The sequence below is a fragment of the Ylistrum balloti genome, unplaced genomic scaffold (assembly GCF_031769215.1).
Source record: "Ylistrum balloti isolate Yb309-2 unplaced genomic scaffold, AGI_CSIRO_Ybal_v1 Utg371356, whole genome shotgun sequence".
NCBI lineage: Eukaryota > Metazoa > Mollusca > Bivalvia > Pectinida > Pectinidae > Ylistrum > Ylistrum balloti.
The window spans coordinates 239747-260423 of NW_026782719.1; the positions used below are offsets into that span (position 1 = coordinate 239747).

Sequence of the window (20677 nt, forward strand, 5' to 3'; positions counted from 1 at the left end):
GAGATCCATTATTTTCTCTTGCTTTATCGTTAGGTCCTTCACGTTCCGTAATTCCATTTCGAACTGATGATCTTCCAGACCCGTCTCGTGTAATACCTTGATTTACTGAAGCCGCTCTTCTTGGTCCTCCTGAAGTCGTCTGCTCGTTTCTAGTAGCTGATCGTTCAGATTTATCCCCTCCATCGTGTCCATTGCTTTCGTTCGTATTTCCGGATCCATCCAATTGTTTGTTTCCGCTACTAGTATCTGCCATTCGAGATCCGCCTCTCACGGTTTCTTTACTAGTACCTGCTAGTTCATTACCCGTATCAGGGCGTCCAGATCTTACAGATATTCGTCCAGACTCTTCTCGTGTCGCCCGTCCAATACTCTTACCCGACCTCCCAGAGCTATTTCGTCTTGAATCCCCAACAACATCGTCCATTCTAGATCCTTTTAATGCACTGGTCTTTCCTGATTTCTTTCGTTCCGTATCGTCTATGTCAGCCATTTTTTTCAATTTCTGTTTATTTACTACTTATTTTCTTGGATATTATGAAAAACGTTCTGTTGCATTCATATTATTTATTTTCACAGACGTTTGTCTATTGTTGTTTTTCTTCCTTTTCTTTCTCAAAGTGGAAGATGTGGAGTATAAAGTAGTTTCAGAATGCATGGTCTTACGTGGCGGTCAACTTCCGTTTCAACCTGGAGTAACTATGATCTACATCCCCATGGAACAGCAGCCTGCAATATGAAAGGATCACATTGATTTATATATTAGACAAAAATTCAACTGAAAGAATGTATACAAAAGGCACTAAAGATCTTTTAGATTGTTGGTAGTTCTAAGAATTTCTAAGGCTGGTGTTAGTCTCTCAAATTTTGAGTTTGGGAGTTATCAACTGTTACTTTGTTCACTTTTAAAAAGTCATAAACCTTAAATTCAAATTTTCTGAGCAAGAAAAATGTTTAATTTTGTCCAGATTATTTCTTCATCTAATTTTGTTCCCAGCCAGTGAAATCGGAAAAGAGGTATATACCCAGCCACATTAACCATATATTTATATTGCAATTTGGGAAAATGATGATTTTCTCATATGGAAAATCTTTTAAATGCTTTCCAATCCCATGTGTATATGTATTGTGATTCTCGACGTAATCGGATTAACACAAGACTGATATTAGGGTCAAGGTGAACCGAAATATGTATTACCGTACTGTGTTAACTGTGTCTGGGAAACAAATCACACATATATATATAATGACGTGTTGCTCTGTTTATTTCGGAATACACTAAATAGTGCACTTGTTATATCGAATCAAACAGAAGGATATGTTCGGAATACACTTACCAAATATTGTTCCGTCTTAATATTGTGTTACTCTATTTTTTTCGGAATACACTAAATATTGTACTTTTTGTATAGAATCAAACAGAAGGATATGTTCGGAATACACTTATCAAATATTGTTCCGTCTTACCCTGTGTTATTCTACTTAGTAAGGATTACATATTGTTCTACAACGTTACTACTTCGTTCGGAATACGGCAAGCATTGTTATCTCTATCTGTTCATGTTCCGTTATCATTTCGGTTAAATTCTACAATTCTACTAATGGTAAAGCCGAAGCGTACATCTTGCTCTACAAATGATTTGTTATGACTATAGGTTTAAACATGTGTGTACTAGTAGTCCTTTTTCGATTTGTCAACAAATCTGTTACAAGTCTTTGTCAAAATAATGAGGTCAAACACACTTGAACTTGTGGCTGAATGGGGACCTGTCCGTCTTAACATACAAAGATTTGTTAGCTTTAAAAACTGGACAAGACATGAAGGTGGTTTTAACTAAAAGAGAAACAAAATATGAGAACATGGACAATAGTTTCAAACAAATGCTGACAGAAAAAAAACCCAAACAAACAAGATACACGAACATTAATATAGTAGGATAGGGCACGTGGAATGTACGAGAATATCTAATCAGGGAAAGTGGTTATTTTTAGTCCAATATTTCAAACCAAGTTTAAGCATGTGTAGTGATTTAATGGTAAAGTGAGGATTCCTTTTCAGTTTTAGCTTTACTGGGTTATAATTAACTGTAATTGTATCCCTACACGATTAAGGTTACACGTACAATTATATGTATCTATACCATACCGTTAAATGTTTAATTATGCTATGGCTGTGCATAAGGTTGTTCTTTGTCGTAACATGTTTCTGAAATTCAGTTTTAAATCGAAGTTCAAATATTAATTTTCATTCAAAATCTTCAATGGTCTATATTCTAGAGCTAACGCTTGGATTTAGTTCTAAACAGCTGGCTTGTTAGCTCGTTGATATTTACCTCAAATTTATGAATTGGTGGTCAAAAATCGATCCTAACCCATGGTTTTCTGTAGTGGTATATGTATCCGGTAACGCTGAATGACTTTTCTTGTTAACACTCCGACAAAATGACGGCCCTTTGGGTCTTGAAACTTCAGAAATACTTAAAAATGTCCAGATCGTGTTTGGCAGAACGTTGTTACTATTTTGTTTCGCTTGAACGAGTGTCGTGTCGTGTCGGTTTGGAACAGAACAATGGTATACATATGTATCCTATGGGCGGTATAATGATAATCAACTGATTAGTTTTAAATCTCCGCGTCACACTGTGGCACGGGTCACACCAACAACCGCTATTATTTTTTACGTCTCAGATGCAGTCTGGCTTTAAACACAAGAATATACCACCATTTAAGCGGTGAATCATTTCAAGTTGTAATTAACATAATATTTATCTTAATTACTAGGTGAATTACGTAAGTAATAAATATCAATAATAATGATAAAAAACAAACAAACAATAAAAAGAGAAGATCTTATATAAACAAGAGTTCCTCGGAACTGTATGTGTCGCTGCATAAAGTGTCACGGTCACCCAGAAATTGAACTGGATGTGCAACGATCAACCATAAAGTTGTAATACCAAATTTCATTTCTATAACTTGAAGCATAACCAAAGAAAGTCAAGAAAACAATATTCCCAGAGAATTTTCTAAGTTCAAAGGAGCATAACTCAGCCAAGAAGGGTCACAGACAGCCAGGAATCAACCTTAATCTGTACCCTGGACTCAAGAAGCTATATACCAAATTTCATTTCGATAACTCAAAGCATAAGCCAAAAAAGTCCGGAAAACAATATTCCCAGGAAATTTTGCAAGTTGAAAGGGGCATAACTCTGCCAAAAAGGGTCACAGACAGCCGGGAACCAAACTTAATCTGTACCCTTGCAACAAAAAGCCATATGCCAAATTTCATTTTGATAACTCAAAGCATTACCGAAAAAAGTCCGGAAAGCTTTCGTACGGACGACGCCACCGCCGCCGCCGCCGCCGACGACGACGACGACGCGTGACGGTGGACAAAGTGATCCCTAAGTGTCTGCCAGCTCTGCAGGCGACACAACCAGATTAATAAAGTCCCGTATTCTCTGTCCTTCTGTCTGTACGTCTGTCTGTCTGTGAAATTTAAGACAATAGCTACTGGAAACCTCACTGCATTCTGCAGGTATTCACTCTCAATGTAAATTACGATTAGATCACCATTGACGTGAAATTGCCGTGCTTAGAAATTGTTCACTTCTCTGCTGCTTGGACAAACTTGGAATCACTTGTTCCAAAGTTCATCAAGGATCAACCGTAACAACATCACTGATATAAAACACTGATCTCATGCGAATTACACGTGATAGTGGAAGAACTCCATATTCTTTTATTGAAGTCGACCCTTCTTCAATTTTTTGTTAGTCGACCTGTAATGTCTACATGAAGGTTGATTAAAACAGGATGCTGTAGCTTGGCTCAACCTGCCATCCAGAGTTGAATCGTTTAAAACGTTACGCTGCTGAACGTTCCACAAATTCGAACAGCAAAATGATCACGACTTCGATATTTTTAGGAATTGTCAGCCTATCTATTAACCAAAGTGACATACTATGACTCGTAGTGGAATTGGAAATAGAAATTCGTTTTATTTACTCATGGCCCAATAAGGGAGATCAAGTTCTATTTCTGTTGGGATGACGGTATATATCAAGTCAGAGGCATCCTTGGGGAAAGTAGAACAAGTTTATATAAAAAATGGATCTGGCTCCTGGTGACAGAGGAGCCGGGTCAAAAGGAGGAAATAGATGTAATTCTTATACAATGTGAATAATTCTTTCCAACCTGTGTCCTATACGCCTACCGTTTAATTATTCATTTTTCCCTGTTTATGATACAAAAGTATCCCCTTGGTGGTGATGGTGATGGGATAATTAAATTTGATGATGGCTTTTGATATCATTTAAGATATTTTTCATACATTTTCATTAGAGGGATAACGTCGGATTGTGTTATCTATCACTAGCATATTAGTGACGCGCCGCCTTCTATCTGAATTGTAAGAGTTACGCCCCTTGCTAAAATCTGATAGGTGTCGTTAATGAATTACTTCCTGTTGATAAAACGAGAGTTCGCGTGTTGAAAAAAATTACATACTGCATTACAGAGCAAGATTTGTTTATATTACAGAACAACGACCTGGTGTTAACTTGTTATGGAGGAAGATGAGTATACTGGTAATTATTCCAGGCGCTTGAATATGTCTGTTGTTGATGAAGGTCTACCATTAAACAGTTTTTTTCCAAAACATTTCAGAACGGAACAAAGTGACTACAACGTCATAACCAGACTCGAGTGTGTGGTTGAAATACAAGTGTTCAAGCACAAAATAATGTATGATTGAATATCAAAATGTCAGTAAGAGAGAGAGTTATCATATAAAACTTTCTTTATAGTATATAGATATGCTTTCATTTCTAATTTCGCACATAAACAGACAACCTCCCAACTCGACAAATTTCACAACGTAAGCAGATGTGTGATTGAATATTAAATTGTTTTGTGATTTAGTGTGCACTTTGTCATTGTAAATTTGTCATCATTTTGGTAGTTTCCATGTCTTCAGTTAAATACAAATGATGTCTAATGTACTTAAACAACACTTACGTGATCCAAGTAAATGGCACAGTCTGAAATTCAAACCACAAGACACAACAGAACGACACATAGATCTGTCATTACATGTAAAGCACGCCGAATATATGAATTATTGGTTCTGTTGGAACATAATCAGGAGAATGAAACTAACAAAAAGGAACAATTTGTAGATTATGAAGAACATTACCATACACTACTTGTTTATAATTTTTCATATGTACTGCTTTTCAACTTGCAAGTGGTATCATGCTGCATGTTGATCGAGTTGAAATGGCAATTGTTTTGACTTGAAATTTAATTGTCTAATCTTATATAAGTTAAATTAGAACCGAAATTATATTTAACAATTTAAGATTAGCATATTTGCAAACATAAAATATAATGTCACATATCAAACCAGTGGTTGCAATTGGGAAATGTTTAGATTATGATATTGAATACAAAAAATTGGTTTGTAGGGAGTGGCGGGAGCACCCCAGTGCAGGATGAGCCCATGTATATGGACGGGGAAGGAATCCAAGAGGAGGTTAGTGAACTGATAGTGAAGATAAATTAGAATTCTCTCTATACAATATTAATTTATCTATATTATAGACAGTATGGTACCTTAAGTAAAATTAAGAAATTTCTGTTCAAATTTCCTGTAATATACAACAATTATTAAGAAATGTGATTTTGTAGAGTAAGATAGGTAACTAAGCAGTTCAAAGTGAAGAAATTATTATGAAGCTCTCTTTTAAGAATATGATTAACTGATGAACGTTTCAACAAACCAGGCTGTCTGTCTGTCTGCTTTTTATAAAATTTGATGAATATATATTCTACAGATGATGAATATTGATCATGCCAAAGACAATGACTCTGATGTTGGGAGTGAAGCGGGTTCTCAGAGAGGTGGGATTAGGGCTGATGATGAGGATGCAGAATATGTAAGTGATGGAGGAGAAGTGGAAAGGGAGGAGGTCGAACAGGATATTGTGGAGGATGATGAGATGAATTCTGGAGATGAGGGTCCAGCCTCTCCTGCCAGTAGAGATGGGTCATATGATGGAAGTCCTCAAGGCTCACCAGACGGAGAAGGGCCAATGTCTCCTGAAACACCCCCGATGTCCCCAGGTAGTGGACCAGCCTCTCCAGAAGACAGTCCCCCTGCAAGCCCTGCCCCAAGTGGCAGTCCACCAGGGTCACCAATGGGAAGTGCTAGTCCCCCAGGTTCACCTAGCGGACCAGCATCTCCTGCTGGCAGTGGTAGCCCTCCAGGATCCCCATCAGGAAGTGCACTAGGGTCACCAAGAAGTCCAGCATCACCAGCAGGTAGTGCTCCTGGTTCACCAGCTGAAAGTGGAAGTGCTCCTGGTTCTCCCAGAGAATATGAAAGTCCTCCAGCCTCTCCTACAGAAGCTGCTAGTCCTCCTGGTTCACCAAATGCTTCCCCAATGTACTCTCCTGTTAACAGTGGTCCTGCTTCACCATCAGGGATTGAAATTCCAGTAATGTCACCAGGAAGTGGGCCTGCTTCACCTGCAGGAAGTGGCAGTCCACCTAGATCTCCAGCAGGAAGTGGCAGCCCTCCTCAATCTCCAGCAGGAAGTGGCAGTCCTCCTCAATCTCCAGCAGGAAGTGGCAGTCCTCCTCAATCTCCAGCAGGTAGTGGCAGTCCTCCCCAATCTCCAGCAGGAAGTGGCAGCCCTCCTCAATCTCCAGCAGGCAGTGGCAGTATGCCAGGATCACCAACTGGAAGTAGGCGGTCTCGGAGTGGAAGTCCAGCTTCAAGATCCAGAAGTCGATCTGCTAGTGGAAGTCGTCGTTCCATGTCGAGAAGCAGATCTCGCAGTGGAAGTCCAGCATCTCGTCGCTCTCGATCACGAAGTAGTAGTCGGGGTTCACGTTCACGATCACGAAGTGGAAGCAGGGGCTCTCGTCGCTCAGGAAGTGAAAGTTCTCGTGGATCTCCCGCTGGACGGCGTCGCATAGACTCTGATAGTGAGGATGAAGGAGCAAAGAAGTCATTTAAAAAGAAAGGTGTGGATATTTAGTTATTATCATTAGGTGTAAATAGGTACAAAATATTAAACATAAAACCAACTAAATGATGAATGTTTCCTTGTAATCAATCAGAATGGTTACAAGAAACTATAGTTTCTAGCTGGAGCTAGTGATTTTAAAAGAAATTGAAAAAATAATGAGGAAAATATGAAACCATTTTGAGTGAACATTGTACTTAATATGTCCTTTACAAAGTGGGAAGAATTACGCATTTTCTGTAACATTCAAAACATGTCTTATAAAAGAAGGGCTAACATAGATTATTTTTGCATAGTTTAGTACTCACATTTGTGTCTGACAATAAGTTTGAAGTTCTGTGACATTAGTCTCTTCAATGATAATATTTTGAAGACAAAAGGATTTTTCATTGTATTCTGATGTTTTTTTTTTATATTTTCAAGCGAAAGGAAGTGATGATGAAGATGATAGTGACAAAGAGTAAGTTATCCAGGCTTGAATCTGTCTTAAGTAAATTGAAATGTTGTGATCGCTTTTAAATTTCTTTCCCTTGGAGTTTTTATCCTCATTTGTTTTTATACTTTTATTACAGGTATTTAAGTAATCATGTTTTCTGCTCTATTGTAAAACAGATTAGAAATTTCACAATTTTCATTTAATTCTTTATTCTAATTTTATTCAATAACTCACATAAACACTCTACTGTTACAGGTCAGAAGTAGGTGAACTGATCGCAGATATTTTTGGATCAAGTGACGAAGAGGAAGAATTTGAGGTAGATCAAGATACTAATTGTTTTAGATCAACACTGTTTTTTTTTAAGATCAACAAATCCAACAAAAAATAAAGTATCGTAATAAAAATGATGTTAATAGTAATTTTTGGATTCTGCTATTTGAGTCCTGGTAACATCCTTTTCCTCTGGAAATCTTTCAAATTTGAGATCCCACTAAATCACTTTAAAAAGAATAGGGCACATTATTGAATTTTTTTTGGATTCAACTATAGAAGTCCTACTAACAAAAATTACGACACTGAACTTGAAAATTGTACTACAATGTTGTGATATTGCTTTCTGTCTTTTCTAAAAAATGCAATTGTTATATATACTTTATTACAATATTTTCATATGTTTACTGCAACATATTACATGCAATCAAAACTCAGGTGACAGGCTTATTAAAAGACCATATAATATCATTGTATTTACTGTGTTCATAATTTTCATTGGCAGTAATATATGTGAATGAAGTTAATACCACACAGAGAGGCTTAATTACCTGATAAATATAACTTGTAGAGGATAGACAAAAAGTGTCAGGCTGATGGAGGATATTCAGTAAAAAGAAAAATTGACAAAGTGTTTGTCTTTGTTTATTATGAAAAATGAGGACTGTTCAAGTGACTTTCCTTGGATTCATGTTTTTTTGGGTAGGAATAAATGAATTTGGTCAAACGTTTTTTTCTGATAGCACGAAAGAGTTTACAGGTATCAAAGGCTGATATTGTATGTATAATTTACAATTTATATTGTAGGGTTTTGGTGAAGAGGATGTAGAAGCTGCTAATAAGAAAAAGGAAAAGAAAAAATCTAGTAAGATTTTAAATTCTCATATGCAGAACAAGATTCAATAGTTTGGGATGTTAATTTGTAATATGTATTTTAAAATTCCTTGCTTTTGAAAATTTGTTATGTGTTAATTGAACAATAATTAAGATTCATTGCATCGTTTGAATGTAGTTTTGATGTTATGAAGTTGTCACGTAACACAATTCTTTAAAAAATCACAGAAAAATTCTTACTGTAAAATCATATATTTTCGTGGGGTTCAAATTTTGTGGTTTTGCAATTGAAAGAATATTCATTAGCACTAGATTTAGTAGATAAATGTTAAAAGATTCAACAGTCAAAAACCATAACAATATGTTCACCATTTTAGTGATATATTAATTCTGAGATTAAAAGTGACCACAAATTCATTGCAGCAATTCTGTCTGATGATGAGGACGAAGGGGGAGAGCAAGTCACTGGAGCAGTGGACACAAATCAGGGTGCACAAGACAACTCTGATGATGAAGTAAATCGAGACAATGAGTATGTAAACATATGCTGTTGATCACTTGTATTTTTTTCTCAGACTCAGTTAATGACAAAATGACACTGACTGTTCACTGGGATATCTACCCGACACATAAACATTGTTCCTACTGTTTATAAGTTTGATCATATTTACTACAATTATACATTACCGGAAGGTAAAAATTAGGGTTGGATCAATATACCGATAAACCGATAATACATATTGTATCAGTTTTTTGTCGACAATACCCAGCCCTAGTAGAAATTGTTTCTAACTTTTAAAGAGTTTTGTCCCTTTTTGTTTGTTGGAACTGTACAGTTGAGTTCTTGCATTTTAGTTTCTGTAATTTGAACATATCCACATCTTTGTTTTGGAATGCTGTGTACTAAAATGATGATCCATGTCCTCTTACTAGTTTAATTCCCTTTTTAATGGCAATTCATTCACCCTGATACAAGACATTTGTCATTTCAACAGACACCATGTTGTTCTGTGTTGGACTTCCTCCCATCTATTGCTCCTTTAGAAAAAAAGTAACAAAATACATTTGGAATATTCTTAAACTCTATCAAACCTATATCTTTACATTTTTACAATTTTTTATCTCTGACATGTTACTTTAAGATTTTACTTCAGCTATTTTGACTTTTCAATATGAACTCTCCAGAGATGAATTTTGTCCTCTTGACAACTAAAAAAAAAGTACAAAAATGATTCTGATAAGTATTTATCTGTGATTTTGATTTTCTATGACATGAATTTTCTTAACTTTTCCTTCTCTAACTATCTATAAGCATTTTTATTCCCAAATTTGAGATGTAGGATAATTTGAAATAAATTTTTGCACAGAGATGATTTGCTGGAAAAGCAACAACTTGTATGATTTTAGGACTATTGGCCACTTTTTATGATTGGCTGCTAATTCTCTCCATTATCCATTGTAGTGGTGCAGGGTTTGTATCCGACTTTGAACTGATGATGATGAAAAAGAAAGAAGAAAACAGAAAGAACAGGAAGAAGAGGAAAGACTTTGACATAATTAATGATAACGATGATCTTATTGTGGACATGATAAAAAAGATGAAGGAAGCGGCAGAGGTAGGTGTACTGTAGCCCTATGTAATGTCAAACAAATGATATTTTTTTATCTTAATTTGTGCCTTATTAGTTAACTTTTAAAATTTTGGTATTTGATAGATTTAATGTTTACTTCAGATTTACTTTGTCAACTCACAGTATCTCGTTTTGTTTCCATGAAAGCAGAGCAAAATAAGACCTTTGTACATTTTTAAGATTTAATGTCACATTATAACAGCTTGATGAAATTTTTTTAATATATTTGGGAATTTTTAAAATTCAATCACAAATATGATAATTGTGGACATCAGTAGTTTATAATTATTTGTGATGTGATGTCTTTCAGGCTGACCGAGAGCTGAACACACAAAAGAAACCAGCCACGAGAAAACTCAAATATCTGAAGGATGTTAATTCTCAGTTAAAAAAGTAAGTAACTTGTAGAAGTACCTTAAACTGCATGGCATAGCAAAGTATAATTACCTCCCTTTATACAATGCCAAATAATAGCTTATAAGGTTTGTCTATATTTTCAAAACTCAAAGGTTATTGCAGTTTTAAGGTCAAAGGTTTAGGTCATTATTGCTTTGACATACAAGTTTAATTTCAGTTCAATTTCCATTCATTAAATTAAGCTTCATTGGGCAATTAAATTCAAATTTAAATCAGTGCATGTATTTTTGTATAGTTATTCTAGCTCATAATATCTGCATTATGATTGAGTATCCAACTGATTCCTGATACAAATTCCTTGCTTTGGAATGCTTTAAGAACCAAAGCTGATGCTCTGATCATTTTTTAAAAACCTGCTGTTACCACCAAAATAGCTCTGTTTCATAAATCAACCTCCTTTATTAAAAATCAGGGATATGTTTTCTTGTCGTGCTGTACCAACAGTGTAATGGTTACAATGTGTTGTTTTTCAGGTCAGATTTACACCTAGCATTCCTTGACTGTGGAGTGTTGGCTGCTATGACTGTAAGTATAGTTACAAGTTTATCAACTCATCTTAATAAAGAAAAGGGTTACTTGTCTTATCTTGGTGCCACATTGGTATCCATTGTCAATTTTGGTCGATTTTTTTCTACAAATTTTGAATAACACTTGTATTATATTATGTATCATGTGGAATTGAGTGTTAATATTTGGCATAGTGGCATCTGTTTAGAATCCTTAACAGCTGACATCAGTGGTATATTTTTCAGAAGAAAAAATAACACAGATTTTGATGTTTTTGATACGATACACCATGCCAGACATTTTTTTTTCTGATTGAAGTAATGAATGTAAAAAGCAAATATCAACATTTTAAAATGAGATACCTATTTTTACTTTTTTCAGGAATGGCTAGCCCCTCTACCAGATAAGAGTCTACCACATCTCCAGATCAGAGATACCTTTTTGAAACACCTGCAAGACGTAAGTGCTCAGATATAAGCCTTAGAGCATGTACCTTTTTCCAGGCCACTTATCCTTCAGCTTGTATTTAGTGGTGGCTGAAAGACCAAGGCCTAACAAGGTTTAACTGGAGGCGTATCTCTTGACTTCTTTTGTATATATGTAGTACTTTTCAAACAGTTGTAACCTTGGTAATTACTACCTGTAATATACCGCTCAGCTTCTCTTTGGCTGGATTGGTCGAGTGTCTGACTAGAGGTGTCAGATTTAAAACCTAGTGGAGGCATGATGACCTCTGTTGCATTGGTGCCCATGTAGGGAGTGATTCTTAGCATTGTCCTACAGACATTGCCTTAACTCCTGGAAACTCCAGTTTGAGTTATTTCATGGAGAGGGGGTATGTAACCCTGGTTAATATTGGCCACATTATACCACTTGACTAGAGAGCAATTCTCTTTAGCTTGACTAGTAAGCCAGATATGTCCAGGTTGAATCCTGACTGAGGAACTTGAAATAAATAATGACCTCTGTTAAACAGTTCCCATTTGAAGTAATTTGCCAGGGTGTATAGTTAAGGAAGTGCTACCATTCTTTAAAAAAAAGAAAGCATTTTTCTAACATACATTTAATCCTACCTTATAACTTTGTATAAATATATCCTTTATGTTCTAATTTACTTGCAGTTTCCTTCAGTGAGTAACGAGGGCCTGAAGGCCAGTGGTATTGGAAAAGCTGTGATGTATTTGTACAAACACCCACGAGAAACCAAGACAAATAAAGAACGCTGTGGCAAACTCATAAGTAAGACCTCTTGTATATATGGCAGTTTATAAAGCCACCCTCTTCACAAGATTTTTAATGTGGTTAAAATTATAAAGCTTAACATGTCTTTTATTTTAAATTTAGAGAGCTTTCAGTTATTCAACCAAATTACAAAGTATTCTATGCAGGGATAATCCTGGAAAATGTTAATGGATTATTAACCCATCAAAAATTCAATATTTCTATTTTCTTTCAATTTTTATATAGAAATTATATCAAATTTGATGATGTTGCCTTCAGTTCCCAGGATTTTCCGTGCCAATTTGTTTTTCTCATTACCCAGATGAGATTTAAAATATTTACTGTGTAAAGTTCAATGTATTGGACCAGTTTTCATGTCCTAAGTGTATTTCTAACACCTAATATACTTATTTATCATTCAGATGATTGGTCACGTCCTATTTTCAATCTCACTTCCAACTATAAGATGTTATCTAAAGAGGAACGGGAGCAGAGAGATTATGAACAGTTGCCAAAGAGAAGAAGATTAAGGTACAATCCAAATGAAACCTGTCCAACTGTACAGATACTCTGAAATCCCTGCTTTTGCTCTGTTCCTATAATTCTCATATATTTTTGAAGATTTAGAATTTCTTATGAATTTGAGAATGAATTCATTTGCAAATTAAGATGATATTTACTACGTTTTCAACAGCCTTTAACAAAAACATCAAGAAAATATCACCATGAGAACATAATCTTAACTCGAAGTCACTAAAACTAGGGCAAAAAATTAAAAGAAAGATTTACATGGAGATTCCTGAGGAGTACAAGGAGAATAAGACCAGGTTTTCTGGAAGAGTAGGTGTCTTCTGTCTCATCTGCGGCACCTGCCATGTAAATTTTGGTCAATCCAAGTAAGAAATGTCATGTTCTCAAATGTGAACAAGAAATGCAACAATGTAACCAATAGACAAAGTCTCAAGCATCAAACATGTTCAACATTTTATGGTACAAAGAATTAGAATATTTCTCCATGAGATCATTATGGCGACCATGAACCATGAAACTTCTCTATAATTTTCAACAACCTGCAGCCTTTAAACTGGCATTTACATCTCTCCAGCTCTACATCATTATTTTCCAAATTTATATGTAAAAGTGTTTCACACTCAAAAGTATATGCATGCCATGAGGCATGAGAATTGCACAGAAAACCCAAGGATTATATCTAAACACTGTCTCTATTCATCAACACTTGAACATTTAGAGGTCATGTGACTCTCACCAGCTGCTGTACTGATGACACAGCATTTCCCCAAGCAAGTGTTGAGGTCTAGTTTTAATAAAACATGACAATCTGTCATTATGTAAGCATTCTTGTTTTATAGAAAACTAAAACATTGTAAAAATAAAATGAAAGAAGCAGATTAAATGAAATAGTTACGTAATAGTAAGAGAGAATTTGAAATGTTCTATAAGCTATTTACATGTGGCATTGTGATCCAAAGTTTGTTTTGAGGTATTTAAGAAATGGTGTATTGTAGAACTGTTAATTTTTGTGTTTTTTTTTTTTATTTTCGTTGAATTCATGAGTACTCCTAATCCACGTACTCTTATATCAAGGAATTGTTAAAATTAGTAGACATAGATCTTTTGAATTATAGGTAATCACGAAATCAAGTATCTATGAAATAAATCAAGCCTTACAGAAATACATTACTTTACAGTAGAACTCTCAGGTTCTTATAATCAGTAGTTTTTCAAAAGCTATTAAATGGTGCACGTTTCAATACAAATGTATTTCAACATTTCTAGTTAGGTTATCTTGAGTGAAAACAGTTGATGTTATATGGCATCCTATATTTTATCTGATGTATGGGTAGTCACTGTTTTCGTTTTATAAAAATAACATATTATGTTCACAGTACGGAGGGAATGACGCCTAGGAGAGACATAGACAACGCCTTAGCTGGAGATCAACAGTAAGTCTCATCTCCTTCAGATTTCTCTTTCAAGTCTGGTTATGTTGAATGGTAATACAGATTATCTGTTCAGATTTAAAGTTGTATGCTATTCTTTACCAACATCAAATAAAGTAACTTAAGGCTCAGTCGAGTTTTGGAATAGATATGAAGTATGACCTGTTTATTTTATTTGTTCTTGTTATCTTCAGTCTGAATACAGTAAATAATGTTTTAAAACTTTGATAAATGTAGCAATACAATCTTTGTGTTCAGTTAGGAATGCTGTTAAAATTGATGAAAAAAAAAAATGTTGTTCATAGTAAATAAGATTAAAGCCTGTTTCATAAATCAGTAAAATTGTTAATCGTATATAGAATCTATAGTCTGTTTCATAAATCAGTTAAATTGTTGTTAATAGTACATACAACTATAGCCTGTTTCATAGATCAGTTAAGTGTTCCTTGATTTGTTTTATTTTGATGAGTCACTGCTTGGTTACTCTCGGGTAAAGGTCATTAGTATGCTTGAATTCAATAACTGAGTCACCTATATATGAAACCAAACAAGCTTTTAAATAACTGTGATCTGCCTTCAAATTATTTGGAAACAGGAGTATGAGACACTTATTCAACGTTGAAGTAACTTGACTTTTTTTCATCACATTATTCATTTGGAATGGAAATGAATTGAGAAAGTTTTAGGAACATTTTTGATAAAAACTATATGTGAGAAAAAGAATCTATTACCAAGCAACAAATTGTTGTTTTTCTTACCTAATATTACCTTCAATACACTTTTGATGTGTGATCCACGTTTGGGTGTCAGATGAATGTTTCCAGACATGTAGTAAAATGATGTGTGGTGGATCATTAAATCATTATCACATTCATTGGTTGTAGCAGACAGATCATACTATACATTTAGTAATTTCAGAGAGCTTTATTTTCCACCTTTTTTTGAGGGTAGAGTGAAATCACTAACAACAGAAAACATGTCAATTGTTCAAAGTTTTGCAATTTTGAAATGAAAGAAAAAATATCCATTCGAAAATCCTGTGAAAGAAAAAAATTTATTCAATGATTTTATCAACTTGCAATATTTTGAACGTTTGAAAAACTTTATGAAAAAATTTACGGAAATAATAATTATTTTGTAATGTTTCAGGGCCCTGCGTCCAGGTGATAAAGGCTGGATTATGAGAGCAAGGGTTCCAATGCCCTCTAATAAAGATTATGTTGTGAGACCTAAATGGAAGGTCGAAGAGATGGTCAAAGTAAGTTGTGTATTTCTTGTCAATTGTGTGATGCTGAAAATTTGCCTTTAATAATGTCTTTTTTTCTTTTGCAATGAAATGAAATTAAAACTTTTCCATCTTTGGAATGTTTGGCCAATTTTCTGAAAAAGTGTTATGGAAAGCAGATTGTTTGGTTGTTCAACCTAAGGACATATATCTCAAAGCAGAATAAAGTTTATCCAAATTCCGATGAAAAAAAAACTTTTTTTCTTTAGGGAGGTGTAATTTCAGAATTAGCAAGAACATTAACAAATTCAAATTTCCTTAAGTTATGTTAACACTTAGACTAATTGAATAGACTAAGAACATTATTGTTTAATATTGGGACAGGCAACAAACTGCTTTTAGTCTGAGGTTGGAATCATGAAGGAAATCAGTTTTCAAAAAAATACTTAAAACATGATCGACAGATAAGTCCGAGAGATCAAATTTTTTTTTTTAATTGATTAGGACATATTTATTAAGGCTTGGACCTTTTAAGGGTATTTTTTTTTTTTTTTGCAAGTTTGATCGTGTCTTGATACACTCCATGCAGTTTGTATGTTGATTAGTGTGTTTGTTTATAAAGTCATCAACTTTAAAAAAAAAAAGGTCAGAAAATTTCTTCTTGAAATATATTATTTTGTATTTTGCTGTTTTTCGGGAGATTCTTACTGTGGTAGAACTAACTGTAATTACATGATTTGATTCTTTTTTTTAAACAGTCATCCAGAAAGAAAGATATTACAAGATATGAAAAACATGCAAGGTCATTTGCTGAAAAGAAGAAGATTGGAAAAGGCCAGCGTGCAGTGACAATAAGCATTGAAGGGAGAAAAATGGCTTTATGAGAGAGTGTTCATCATTCAGTTGTCAGAGACGAGATTGTAAAAGAAAGTGTGAGTCTTTGAGTGGAGAAAGATCGGATGTGTTTATCATTATGTGGGCAAAAATGGATTGATGAAAGAAAGTGTGAATCATTGAATGGAGAAAGAATGGAGAATGTGTTAATCTATCATTAAGTGGGCAGGGAGAAAGAGAGTGTGAATCACAGGATGGAGAAAACGTGTTTATCATTAAGTTGAGAAACTTCTGAGAAGATTTGATTGTGGAGAGAGAGATAAATCATACGCCGAGAAAATGTGTTTATTATTCAGTGTAGAAAGACAGTATTACTAGAGACTGTTAATTGTAGAGGAAAAAATAAGTGTTATTTGAGGTTTGATAAAGAAATTTTGTAACCTGTTGGTTTGATGTTGTATCATAACCATTTCTTAGGTAATTATGTACAGACAAGTCCGGATTAGTAGCTGTTCAATTGCTATCCTATTCATCCGACTGTAAGATTGTGTGTGGTAGCAGACACAGACATGTTTATTACGTTTCTGCTTGATTACCAATAAAAGTTCTCCGAAGGTCTTTTAATTAGCCGACCCATGGACTTTGACCCAGAGCTAGTGTGTTACCCCTTGGTATCTATCAATATCGGATAGACATGGTATAACACCGTTGTTTAAGCAATAAAAAACATACGACACTGAAATCAGATTCACTAATTATAGTAAAACTATTACATTTTTTCTTCATCATTTAGATTTTTTCTGTTCATCTTTTATACGTTATATGTCAGAGAGCTGTTTTTTGAAGCTGCTTGTTTCAAGATCTTTTGATATGTTTGATGAAGTAAATATGGGAAGTGCTTACCATAGTTTTATCTTGTTATTAGGAGCGTTTATAGTAAAATCACTGTGGTAAAATTTTCATGCTTTTGTTCCGCCATAAATGATTCCAGCCAAGCCAAAAGTCAGGTACAAAATCAGAATTATGCTTTTTGTAGGTACTGGTTATCTAACAAATTTATTTTTTTATCCTTATTTCACCATTAATGACTCATTGCTAGATATGTAATCTCCCCACCATAGAAAACATGCTATGTTACATGGTTAAATCCTTGATACACCATTAAAATCCTTGATACAACATTCATGACTCATTGCTACAGTACATGGTTAAATCCTTGATACACCATTAATGACTCATTGCTACAGTACATGGTTAAATCCTTGATCCACCATTAACAACTCATTGCTACAGTACATGGTTAAATCCTTGATCCACCATTAACAACTCATTGCTACAGTACATGGTTAAATCCTTGATGCACCATTAACGACTCATTGCTACAGTACATGGTTAAATCCTTGATGCACCATTAACGACTCATAGCTACAGTACATGGTTAAATCCTTGATACACCATTAACGACTCATAGCTACAGTACATGGTTAAATCCTTGATGCACCATTAACGACTCATTGCTACAGTACATGGTTAAATCCTTGATACACCATTAACGACTCATTGCTTCAGTACATGGTTAAATCCTTGATGCACCATTAACGACTCATTGCTTCAGTACATGGTTACATTTTTATTCCTGATTAAATCAAGAAAACACCAGTAGTTGGCTTCCATGCTATATAAGGTATTGGTGTTTATTGTGACCAGAATTCAAGAAATTGAAAGTTTTGTTTCTTTATCAAGACAAATTGTGATGGATCTGTTGTATTACTCTGTTATCTTATATGATTAAAAAAAGTCAGTTTCACTTAGTTTAAACAATATCTTAGTTACGATATTCAACAATATTACATGCTACATATTGGGCACAAAAACAAGCTTCAAGCTTATTTCATTCCTGCATACCATATTTTTAGCAACCACTGAATTGATTGTAATGAAACGTTCAAAATGTATTGATATGAGTGAGGAGATATGTAAAATGTTTTGGCTAAATTAAAATTCCTACATGTGGAGGATCATATTATGTAGTCTTGAGGCTTAAACCTGAAGTTTTATTTCAAACAGTAATGTTTTTATTTTAAACATTTATTATTATTGATACATAAGATAATGTTAACCAGCTGAGGAACACCATTTTTTTACTTGCATGTTTGAGTGTCTGGATTATGTTATTTAGTGTTCAGAAATTAAAGTTAATCTCATGAGAATTTTAACTCTAGGTCCAACATGTTATATAGACTTGGATATGTACTTAAATAACTTTTTTACAACTTTAAAAAAGACTCCCAATTTACATCAGTGTAGTTCTTTTGTTAGGGCTACTCCAGTAAATTATGGTCAATTTGACAAGGACGCAAAAATAAATTACTTCTATCCATGATTTGGTTTTCTGACTGTTATTTCTCAGCAAATTATCAATTAAATTCAATGGCTGGTACCCTTAACAAAAATCCTGCTGTGGGAAAGATGTTTTACAGGAATAGCCCCAAAGAAAACCTGGGGTTTTTGGTTGGGATAGATGTTTTAGTGGAATAGCCCTAAAGAAAACAAAACCTAGGGTTTTGGCGTAAGACAGATGTTTTGCTGGAGTAGCCCTAAACAAAACCTGGAGAGGGACGTTTTACTGGAAACGCCCTAAACAAAACCTGGAGAGGGACGTTTTACTGGAAACGCCCTAAACAAAACCTGGAGAGGGACGTTTTACTGGAAACGCCCTAAACAAAACCTGGAGAGGGACGTTTTACTGGAAACGCCCTAAACAAAATCTGGAGAGGGATGTTTTACTGGAAAAGCCCTAAACAAAATCTGGAGAGGGATGTTTTACTGGAAAAGCCCGAAACAAAACCTGGAGAGGGACATTTTACTGGAATAGCCTATAACAAAACCAAAGAGGGACGTTTTACTGGAAACGCCCAAAACAAAACCTAGAGACATTGTGGTATTTGATGTTAAGTATCAATTAACAAGGATTTTTGTTCTACCTGGCATGTGTTTGTAATTCATTTGGAACCTCATTCACAGTTGAGTATGAAAAAAACCTATGATTTGATGTGAGGCATTTGAAAAAAATTATGAAAACCTTATGTTAATCCTTGTAATTAAAGATAGTTTTGGGATGGAATTTTGATGACTCTTTGTAAACAATGATTTCTGTCCTAAAATGATCGTATTTCGACAGTTATACTTTGCAGAAGAAAAATTTGAAAAAAGTGACTTATCATTCAACTGCTTTTTTCCAGACTGTTTCATGGATGGCTTGCCGAGTTAAAAACCTTAAAAAGCTTGTTTTTTTGTGGTACTGGATGGACACATTTCATCACAACTGTATACATGCTGAACACATTTTAATAAAAATATTAATAAGAAAGTTATGTGTACCGATGTGTGTTGTTTACACAGTCTACAAGAGAACCTTAAAATAATTTCCAAATCGGGGAATTGTTTAACACATGCTGGTTTTAGTAAATCACATCCATACTTAAACTAGGTCAAAATTTGCCACCCTTTGCTCTATATGGAACATTACTATACATTTGGCAATGTTAGCCTTCCCATGGTCAAAATTTTGAATATCTACAATATAACAAGATGTCCAGAGAGTTTGAATCGCTTGCCTGGATTGGATTGTTCAAAATGCTTTGTTTAGACTCACTTTAGAGTACACAATCAAGAGTGTACTTTTCAAGATGGCAGCAGTGTCACACTGACAGGAATAGATGTCTGATTCAAAGTGAACTTTCGCTGAAATGCCATTACCGTTTTGTGCTATCACATTTATTAGTCTCCTACTGGTGAAACTGTGGAGGATGGGCGGTTATAGTTTTTCTCTCCCTCCGTTTGTCCCAGCGTCTGTGGAAGTATTTTAGGGCTCTCGCAGCTTCCTACCTTTATGATTGTCATCAAACATCACACACTTAAAAAGGATCAAATCATCTTGGGCGAAATCGAGTTTCGAGTTGTTGGGTCAAGGTCACTAATACTATTTCTAGAAACTTGTTTTCTGCGCTTTAGTAGTTTCCTCCCTAGATAGATTTTCATCAAACTAGTAATGGTATGTTGAAATGCCGAGGACGAATTAGAAATTTTGGGTCGTTGGGTCAAGAAAAAATATTGCTAGTGCTCTAGCTGCTTCATTCCATGGTGGATTTTCATCAGACTTCACACACTAAGCAACAAAATATCATTGGACAAGTTTAAGTTTCAGGGTTGTTTGGTCATCGTCAAGGTCATTGTTGCTATTTATAGAAAATAGTTGTCAGCCCTCTAGTGGTTTGCTTTCTTGAAAGATTCTCATTAAACTTCGC

General features: G+C 34.7%; 1 protein-coding gene across 1 annotated transcript; it reads left to right on the top strand.

Moving 5' to 3' along the window:
• Nucleotides 1-4516: 4516 nt before the first annotated feature.
• LOC132562146 (IWS1-like protein) lies at nt 4517-19740 on the top strand. Its single transcript, XM_060226875.1, has 16 exons — nt 4517-4586; nt 5466-5533; nt 5835-7029; nt 7455-7491; nt 7723-7786; nt 8548-8605; nt 8998-9106; nt 10037-10190; nt 10516-10598; nt 11096-11147; nt 11511-11588; nt 12251-12368; nt 12773-12881; nt 14258-14314; nt 15461-15569; nt 16295-19740. The coding sequence occupies exons 1-16, from the start codon at nt 4565-4567 to the stop codon at nt 16418-16420; spliced, it is 2439 nt and encodes an 812-aa protein (XP_060082858.1). The 5' UTR covers nt 4517-4564; the 3' UTR covers nt 16421-19740.
• The last annotated feature ends 937 nt before the right edge of the window (nt 19741-20677 follow it).

What these genes read in the sequence shown, in the direction of transcription:
- LOC132562146 (XM_060226875.1), top strand. Translation starts at nt 4,565, where the DNA reads ATGGAGGAAGATGAGTATACTG. An exon ending in GGAGGAAGATGAGTATACTG is followed by an intron (nt 4,587 to 5,465) that starts GTAATTATTCCA and finishes ATTGGTTTGTAG; the next exon opens with GGAGTGGCGGGAGCACCCCA. An exon ending in ACGAAGAGGAAGAATTTGAG is followed by an intron (nt 7,787 to 8,547) that starts GTAGATCAAGAT and finishes TTTATATTGTAG; the next exon opens with GGTTTTGGTGAAGAGGATGT.